The sequence below is a fragment of the Dipodomys ordii genome, unplaced genomic scaffold, assembly GCF_000151885.1.
Source record: "Dipodomys ordii isolate 6190 unplaced genomic scaffold, Dord_2.0 Scaffold16, whole genome shotgun sequence".
Lineage (NCBI taxonomy): Eukaryota > Metazoa > Chordata > Mammalia > Rodentia > Heteromyidae > Dipodomys > Dipodomys ordii.
Genome location: NW_012267232.1, coordinates 6,044,862 through 6,054,842, shown reverse-complemented (window position 1 = coordinate 6,054,842; position 9,981 = coordinate 6,044,862). Strand labels below are relative to the sequence as shown.

At 39.8% G+C, this 9,981-nt stretch overlaps 1 protein-coding gene across 1 annotated transcript in view; it reads right to left on the bottom strand.

The window, feature by feature from the left end:
• The window catches only part of L2hgdh (L-2-hydroxyglutarate dehydrogenase), a 27,913-nt gene that overhangs the window by 6,894 nt on the left and 11,038 nt on the right, over nucleotides 1-9,981 (bottom strand). The window contains exons 5-9 of the mRNA XM_013012225.1: nucleotides 7,014-7,047; nucleotides 6,767-6,929; nucleotides 6,529-6,563; nucleotides 2,872-3,039; nucleotides 911-1,068 (exon numbers count right to left, since the gene is read on the bottom strand). Coding sequence (XP_012867679.1) covers nucleotides 911-1,068; nucleotides 2,872-3,039; nucleotides 6,529-6,563; nucleotides 6,767-6,929; nucleotides 7,014-7,047 — 558 coding nt within the window. The remainder of the gene's footprint in view (nucleotides 1-910; nucleotides 1,069-2,871; nucleotides 3,040-6,528; nucleotides 6,564-6,766; nucleotides 6,930-7,013; nucleotides 7,048-9,981) is intronic.

The following is a 9,981-nucleotide window of genomic DNA, read 5'->3' as shown; positions in this document are numbered from 1 at the left end:
GAACCCAGGGCCTCATGCATGCAAGGCAAGCGCTCTACCACTGAGCCACCTTCCCAGACCTAGTACTGTTAGTTTTCAGCAAAAGGGACCACCTAGGTCATTAGCTATTTGCTAGTGGTTTATAAGATAATTGCAAGCAGTGTAAAATTACATTATCAAAGTAAGCTATTTACTTATTTTAAAAAATCTTTTTATTTATTTGGATTGCCAGATGTATGAATGGCTCTTGGTCTTATCTTCTCCTGCTTTTTTTTTGGGGGGGGGTGGAGGAAGGGGTTGCACTGGAGCTTACATTCAGAGCCTTGAGCTTGGCAAGGGTCCTACCATCTGAGCCACACCTCTAGTCTATACACTTCTTTTTAACCAAAACATCACTTTGGCTCATCAAAATTTTCTTGAGGCAGTTAAAACACTGTGTTTGGAAGTTGGGTGCTGGTGGCTACTCAGGAGGCTAAAATCTGAGGATGCTGGTTTGAAGCCAGCCTAGGCAGAAAAATCCAAGAGACTCTAACCACCATGAGAAAAAAATGCCAGAAGCAGAACTGTGGTACAAGTGGTACACGTGAAAGATGGTCAGCTGGTGTAAAAAAGCCAAGTGAGAGCAGGAAGTCCTGAGTTCAAGGCCCTAAACCAGCACGCACGCACACATGTACATGCACACACACACACAAGACATTAAGCTTGAGGCTAGGTGTGGGCTCAGTGGGAAAAAAGTATGCATGCTTAGTAGGCTGGGTTCAGCTCTAGTACAAAAAACTGAAGCAAGAACTTTGCTCTTCCATGAAGATTGTAACTTAGATCAATAAAATCAATATACCAATTTAACAGAATTTATTGAATTGTACTTAAAAAATAAAAAATTCTTCATATCAAAAATATAAACACACAAAAAATCCTTTTTAACAGTTACCTGTTCATAATTATTTCCATGAAATCTTTGGCACTGAAGTCAAAGAATCTATAACCTTCCCGTTTAAAGGCAAGCACTGCATTAGGCCCTAGCCAAATGCTGCCATCCATCCTTGGTGTGAAGTGAATTCCCAGGAAAGGAAACCGGCTATCCGGGACCTACAGATTTAACAGAGCAAAGAACATTCCATTTATCACAAACAAGAAGGTCCATTGGTAATATGAAACACTTTCTTCTATGTATTTATTGTGCTTGTGCGCTAGACTCAGACATACCTTTCTATTAACATGCTTCTGCTTAGAAATGCCACTCAGGAAACACTGGTGCTACGGACCCTAACAGACACTCACTCATCTATTCATATTTCTGGATAAAGGAGAAAGGATGAACTATCCCACTGTAGATTATCACCTAAAGTGACACACCAGGGATATGTGACAGGCAAGTAAGGTCAGGATTACCAAAATAAAAGCATACATATATAGCCAAGACTTTTGTAAAGGGGGAATGTATGAGGTGAAACAGATGAATTTGGTGTTTTAGTAAAGTCAAAAACATCAATTTAGCTGGGCACCAGTGCCTAATGCCTATTATTCTAGCTACTAAGGAGGATGGGATCTGAGAATCTCAGTTGGAAGCCAGCCTAGGTGGACAAATCCAATTAACCAACAAAAGCCAAAAGTGGAGGCTTTGAGTGAGGCTTTTGAGTTGGTGCTCAGGTGATGAGCACCAACACTGAACAAAAAAGCTGGGCAAGAGCATGAAGCCCTGAATTCAAGCCCCATTATTGGGCTTTGTGTGTGTGTATACACACGTGCACAGGTACTCACACACATACATCCAGACATCACACACACACCGCAAAAAAAAAAAAAAAGCCAAACAGCTGAATATTAACTGAACCAATTTTTTTTTGGGGGGGAGGGGGGAAATCCGGTCGTGGGGCCTGAACTCTGGGCCTGGGTGCCGTCCCTCAGCTCTTCAGCTCAAGGCTAGCGCTTTACCACTTGAGCCTTAGCGCCACTTCCAGCTTTTTTCTTTTTGCTTATGTGGTGCTGAGGAATCAATCGAACCCAAGGATCTCAGGCATACAAGGCAAACGCTCTACCAGTGAGCCACCTTCCCAGCCCCCAATTTTTTTTGTAATAAGTAATTTATTAGAAAAGCAAGAGATGGGCAACTTAGTTGAGAGTGAACAACTTGATTAGGAACAGTGTACCTCAAGCCATGATGCAGGTGGCTAGATAAGAGCCAAAACACCTGGTTCAACATACAGTATTTTGGGGTTGGGAAGGCGGCTCAGTGGCAGTGCTTGCTTCTCATGCATGAGGCCCTCAGCACCACATAAACAGAAAAAGCTGGAAGTGGTGCTGTGGCTCAAGTGGTAGAGTACTAGCCTTGAGCTGAAGAGCTGAGGAACAGCTCCCAGGCCCAGAGTTCAAGCCCCATGACTGACAAAAAACCCAAAAAGACAAAAAGTAAAAAACACCAAACATACAGTATTTTAAGGGATTTACTCATTTCCAGGGTAGATCTAGACAGGAGGAGGAACTCTTACATAAAATTCTTGTCTTTTACTCCTGGAACCACACAGTAGCCACATCTCTTTTCTGTATCTCCAGACAGTGAACTGAGAAAAGGGGCTGGGTATCATATGATATTTCCCAAAAGGAAACCTCTCTTATGAGTATGAAGGAAGAAGATGGATCTTCTCCACAGTACTTCCTTCCCATGGCATACTCTTACCTTTTGGAGTGCTATCTGTGGGCAATTACAACTTAATGGCTAGATATTAAAATAAAGAATTAAATTTAGAGACAACTATCATAGCAACAGGTAAAATATCTGCAGCAACAGTCCTTCAAACTCTCTATTCTGATGCCAGTAAAGTTTCTGTTTTCATATCCTTTCTATTTAAGCCAGCTTGAGTAGAGTGAAAGGGAAGACATATCATTACCTACCGGATAAATATTTCCTTTTACAAGATAGCTTTTTTCTGGCTTCAAAAGCAGGTAATCTCCCCGGAATGGAACAATAGTAGGATGAGGACTGCAGCCACTCAACTCTGAAATGCGATCGGAGTAAAGTCCTGCACATGTCACAATGTACTGACACCGAATTTCCTCTCCCTAAGCAAAGGAAGAGCATGATTAGCAGTACTAATGTAGTAGTACTAGTATTAATACTACACTAGTAGTACTAGTGTAGAAGAAGCTAGAAAAAGTCATGCACAATAGTAACACAAAAGATAGCTTCATGTGGTATCACACTAATTGTTTAGCCAGTAAAACAAGCTCTAAAGAAAAGATACATGAATTGGCCCCTCTACTCCTCAGAGAGTGGCTCACACCTATAAGTTACTCACAGTCTATACATTCCTCCAGCTCCTTCTAAATATACAGGAGTTAATACTGATAAACCATAGTAAAATATGTTCCCTCAGTTATTGTTCATATGAATACAAATTATGCCCTCAATACCTCATGTCTAAGTGGTCAAAATCTGTAGTTCAAACTGAAAATAAGAACTAGGTTTTTCTCAGTCCAAAAGCTCATATGGAACAACAAAAGACCTAGAATAGCCAAAGCAATTTTAGGCAAAAGAAACAATGCAGGAGGGATCACGATAGCAGACTTCAAGCTCTACTATAGAGCCATAATAACAAAGACATCTTGGTACTGGCACAAAAAGAGACCCGAAGACCAATGGAACAGACTAGAGGACCCAGAAATAAAACTGCATATGTACAATCAGATGATATTTGACAAAGGAGCCAAAGACATACAGTGGAAGAATCATATCCTCTTCAGCTACTGGTGCTGGGAAAACTGGGTGGCCACATGCAGAAAACTAAAAGTGGTCCTAGCCTGTCACCATGCACTAACATTAACTCAAAATGGATTAAAGACCTTAACATCAAACCTGAAACTCTGAAACTACTGCAGGACAGAATAGGAGAGACACTTGAACTTATAGGCACAGGCAGGAACTTCCTGAACAGAGTCCCAGGGTCACAACAAATTGGAGAGACTCGGTAAGTGGGACTACCTTAAAATAAAAAGTTTCTGCACAGACAAAGAAATAGCAACCAAAGTAGAAAGACAACCAACCAACTGGGAAAAAGTATTTACCAGCAATATATTAGACAAAGGCCTAATACCCATTATGTACAGGGAACTCAAGAAATGAATCCCTTCCAAATCTAACAAACCAATCATTAAATGGGCAAAGGAACTAAAGACAGATTTCTCAGAAGAGATAAAAATGGCAAAGAAACATGAGGAAATCTTCATCATCCCTGGTTGTAAAGGAAATGCAAATAAAAACAACCCTGAGATACCATCTTACCCCAGTCAGAATGGCCCACATCCTAAAGTCAGCCAATGACAAATGGTAGAGGGGATGCAGAGAAAGAAGAACCCCACTGCATTGCTGGTGGGAATGTATACTAATACAATCACTTTGGAAAACAGTCTGGAGGTACCTCAGAAAGCTAAATATAGACCTTCCCTATGACCCAGCCATACCACTCCTAGGCATTTACCCTGAACAACAGGAACCAGTATACAAGGACACATGCATCTCCATGTTTATTGCAGCACTGTTCACAATAACCAAGATTTGGAAACAACCTAGATACCCTATTACTGATAATCACAGGGAAATGGATGGAACTCTTAGAGCAGATTATTTTGACCAAAGTAAGCCAAGAACAAAAAGACAAATGGCACATGGTCTCCCTGATATGTGGATGCTAAAGCCAAAATACAAGAAGACAAAGTAACAGGATTCAAGAAAAGAAAAAAAGTGAGAGAAGGTATGGGTGACAATGTTGTCAGACACTTTGTATTCATATACTGTTTTGTAGAATGGGAACTTTTTTTTTTTTTGGTTGGTAGTGGGGCTTGAATTCTGGGCCTGGGCGCTATCTCTCAGCTCTTCAGCTCAAGGCAAGTTCTCTACCACTTGAGCCACAGCGCCACTTCCGGACTTTCATTGCCCGGGCTGGCTTTGAACCCTGATCCTCAGATCTCAGTCTCCTGAGTAGCTAGGATTACAAGCATGAGCCACCGGGGAATGGGAACTTCTTTGTACAACTACTTAAAGATAATAAAAAAGAAAGAAAGAAAGAGCAAATGAGCTAGGTTTTTCTTAAGATCTCAGTTTAGTTAAAACTGACATAAAATGTCTAAGCTACCTGATACTTTGTTTCCCTTTCAGCACTTAATTCAATTTTAGGAGTTTCTTTTCAGGGCTATAATAAACTCCTTCCCCTGCAACTCAAGTTTCATGAAATCTAATAATTTGATATCTCAGATAAGATAAATATGGTCCTAAGGGCCAGGCTAGTTGTGGCACTACTTGCCTGTAACTCCAGAATTTAGTAGGCTAGGGCAGGATCATGATTTTTTTTTCTTTTGGTCAGAGACTGGGCTCAAACTTGTGCTCATTGGCTAGCATTCTTAGAATCGAACCACATACCCAACGCCAAGAAATTCTTTGAGTAATTTAATAGTCTTCATTGTAAGGAGAGTATGGAGTAAAACTCTTATCTCAAAAATAAAAAATAAACATAGATCTATGAAGCACATATGGATACCAAGTTGACAAGGGGAAGTCAGCAAGAGTTGAACTGTGTTGGTTTGGTTAAGCTGGGGACTATGCTTAACAGAATGCTCTCCTTTGAATGTTTCCAACTTAAAGTTGATACAAACTGTAACTGCCTATGGCTTGGCAGGTAAAAGTAAAGCAGGAGTCTTTTTTCTGAAGATATCCTACTCCAATGTGGACTGCCCACAGATATCTACTGACACAGAGGCAAGAGCTCTCCACAGATCACTGCACCAACTCTCCGGAGCTCACAACTGTCTCAGGCCTAATTCCTACAGGAAATCCTATAACATTCGTGAGTGACTGTGCTGTCCTCTCTGATCCTGATTCCAATGGAAGGAATACTCTATCCCATTCAATGGATCTTGTTTTAGACTATGTGAAGATAAAGAAAAGCAGTCCACTCCCCTCTGCGCAGCCTCCAAATCTCTCCCAAGGTTTTCAAATGAGTAGAGTCAATAAGTGAATATATATCTGTGGCAGAGTGATAAAGTACATATTAGTTTTTACTTAAAATTAAGCATCCCAGATATATGATGGTTACACACAACTATATTTCTAGCTACTCAGGAGGCTGAGATTTAAGGACTAAGGTTTGAAGTCAGCCCAGTCAGAAAAAAAACCTGGAAACTCTTGTCTCCAACTAATCAGCAAAAAATGAAAGGTGTGGAAAAGTGACAGAATACCAGCCATGAGCTGAGCAAGGCTCTGAATTCAAGTCAAGTCCCAGTTACCATTCCCCTCCCAGCAATATAAAGCCTTCTAGTGTCTTATAAATTCTTTTCATTAGCATAGTTACATCATGATGACATTCCAAGTTAAAACTTTCCTTACAATGAAGACTATTAAATTACTCAAAGAATTTCTTGGGGTTGGAGGTGTGGCTCAGTTCTAAGAATGCTAGCCAATGAGCAAAAGCATCATTACTGAGTTTGAGTCCCAGTCTCAGATGCCAACCCCCCCCCACTCCCCCCACATAGACACCAACTTTTACTTAGGAAGCTTACCTTACTATTCTTTATAACAACTGGATATTGCAAATCTGGAGAAAAAAAAAGCAATGAAAGGTTTTTTAAAAAAGCAAAACAAGACTAAAATTTCTTGAAATATACTAATAACAAATTTGATTGACATTCTTCTTTCATAATAGCACCCTGCTTTTCATTCTGAATTTCTTTTTAACCAAGTAACAGAAATAAAGTAGCTCATTAAAATCAGTACATTCAAGAGATAAGGATGACCTACCTTCTTTACTTTCTGAAGAACTTTCTTTAGCCATTCCAATTCTTTCTACTTCAAAACTGGTCAAGACTGAGCCACCTGCTTCTTGGAAATCCTGGGCAAATGACAAAGCTACCTGCCGATAGTCCACAATGCCAGTATAGGGACAATCAATAGCCATTAGACCCTGGAAGAGCATTATGAAAAAGTCAAAATACAATGAAGAACAATGAGGTTCAATCAAAATTTTATTTTTGGCTGAATTCATTACTTGTTTGTTTTCATAGGTAACATGCTGTCCTTGCCTGTCAAAAATCATAAGTCTTAAAGAAAAAAGTACTTTAGAACTTTGTTTCATTTAAGTAACTAAATTTGACAATGAGCAAATTTGTAATGTGTTGAACGGTGAAGAGAAATTGTAAATAAGAACATTTCTATAATCAGGAATCATGTTCCCTACTTAGAGGAGTTAAGTCTGCCAGGCCCTTCCAGCTGCTACCATGAGTTTTCCAGATTTACTCAGCTCCCACCACTGTTTCTGATTCTGAACTGATTCTCATCTGATTACAAGGTGAGTATTACAAGGATGAGCCACCAGCACCTGACCACAGAACTGTTTTTTTTTTTTTTTGCCAGTCCTGGTGCATCTAACTCTGGGCCTGAGTGCTGTCCCTGACCTCTGTTTTGCTCTACCACTTGAGCCACAGTGCTACTTCTGGCTTTTTCTGTGGTTAATTGGATAAGTGTCTCAGGGACTTTACCTGGACTGGCTTTGAACTGCGATCCTCAGATCTCAGCCTCCTGAGTAGCTAGTATTACAAGTGTGAATCACTGGCACCCGGCTACAAAACTTTACCTAGCATAAAACTGTAACAAGTATGACAGAAGGATACAAATATGTTACGATTTTGTCCTGAATCAATAGTTTTTTTGAATCCCAAATATCCTTATTTACATTGAATTCCTATTCTGACAGTGCGTGACACAGTCACTCAAATATTTATTGAGTAAGTAAACTTTGAGAGCTGTCTTTCAATATACTATATCATTACCCACCAGACTCCTACCTCACATTGATATAGACACAATATATGATGTGTATACGAACACATTTGGTATATGCACACACACTTTTTTTTTCTAGGTGGCTAGAAAAAAAACAGTACAGGTACAAGATATGCAGTAAAATTAGGAGTAGTATACAATTAGGAAACAGAAATGAATGTGTGGTTGACTAATAATATTAAAAGGCAGAAGGATCAGGAGCTGGAGTCCCAGTAGCAGGGAGAATTCGCCTAGATACACAAAGCTGTCAAGTTACCTTCCGCCTGTAATCTTAGTTACTCAGGAGGCCAAGGCAGGAGGATGGCAAGTTGAAGACCAGCCCATGCAAAAAACCATGACAAAAAGACTGGGTATGAAGCAAAAGATGAGTTCTTTCCTAGCACATAGAAGGCCCTGGGTCCAACCCTCAGTAGTGAGAAAAAAAATTATCCTTCCACATAAAACAGGTTAAAAAGGCAAAACTCAGAAGTTTATGGCCAGATGCTGGTGGTTCACATCTGTAATCTTAGCTACTCAGGAGGTTGAGATCTGAGGATCTCATTTCAAAGCCAGCCCAGGCAGGAAAGTCTGTGAGACTCTCATCACAAACTACTCAGAAAAAGCCAAAGTGGCTCTGTGGCTCAAGTGGTAGAGCACTAGCCTTGAGCACAAAGAGACTCAATGACAACACCTAGGACCTAAGTTCAGTGTGTGTGTGTGTGTGTTTGAAAAAAAGCTATTGATCCTCTTCCTGATGGTAGTTAGTCTTCTTTAAGTCCTTCAGCATCAACTTTATTAACTTCATCTTTCTAGAAGGCCTATGAGAATCACAAGTGATCCAGATCCTGTAACACTGGAATTTCCCCCAACATTCCTGGTAGTGGTGTTAGGATGGGAGAAAAGGAGAAGAACTTGCTCTCATTCATTTTCAAGTAGGGGTTCATTTCTGGGATGGCTTTCTTAAATAAACCCTTAGGCTAAGTTAGAAGCACTTTCTCCTCCCTGGTATAAACCAGAGTACAGGCTCTGTTAGAACACTTATCACCGTGCTGTGCTAAAACTGTTTTCTGCTACATAGTTCCTTCAGGCTGACAGCCATGTTTTGTATTATCTGCAGGACTTAATAATGTTTTGCACATAGTAATTATGAAGAGAAATGTCCGAGTAGAGGGCTTGAGGGGAATGCCAAGAAGGTAGAAATGTTCTGATTTTAATCTGGTACTAGTTACACTTTGTAAAAACTCATTAAGCTGAAAATTTAGCGTTTGTTGTACACTATAATTCAAGAACTTAGGATAATAGTAAAGGCAGAAAGATGAAGAGGAGTGTTAACATAAAAAAATTAAAATATATGCTTAAAGTCTTAGCTCTGGCAGGATGAAGCACAAGTGGGTTCATAGCTTCCTTGTAGTCAATGCAATAGGACAATATAGTCAGTTAAATGATCCAGTGCCCATACAATCAAAACAAGCCCACTGTACTCAGAAAGATCAAAACAATACTGAGAACTAAGATCTAAAATTTCTCCTTAAGATTCTCAGAGAATGGTGTTGTGTAATATAGTGAACAATGTATTTTCTCAACCACATCCCTATAGTAGAGACCACAATGAATGTCACAATGGTCTTCTCTGTGAGCTGATACCATAAAACCAAAGCACTACACAAAGGAAGTAACTATGGTCAAGGAGTAACACAGGGAAGGCAATGCAATTTAAGGGTGCTACATTGATGTTCTAGAGAGATGTACAGAGTATAATATATGGTCTACATTATCCTTCAGATACCTCTGATCACTAGTATTTCTTGAAATCAAACTTTTGCTGAGTTTTGATTTCAAGATCAAGCTCTGACAGGTTTATCGAGAGACGAACGCTTACATGGTGTTATTAAAATGAAGCGGAGTAAGAAATATATAGCTATTTATGGGAACAATCTGTGGAACTGATATTAAACTCACAGTCTCTAAAAGGTAATCACTGAAGGTGCACGCAAAGCAGCTATGATATTCATATATTTTTCAAGAATAAAGATATTCCCCCACACACAGTGTTTTTTTAAGCCATATACTCAACAACTTCGTATTTACACCAGGCTTATCTCTCTGAAATACAGAGCAGACACTATTACTACCCTTCTCAAAAGTTTTCACTCTGGTACTTGGAAGGTGGCTCAGTGGTAGAGCGCTTGCCTTGC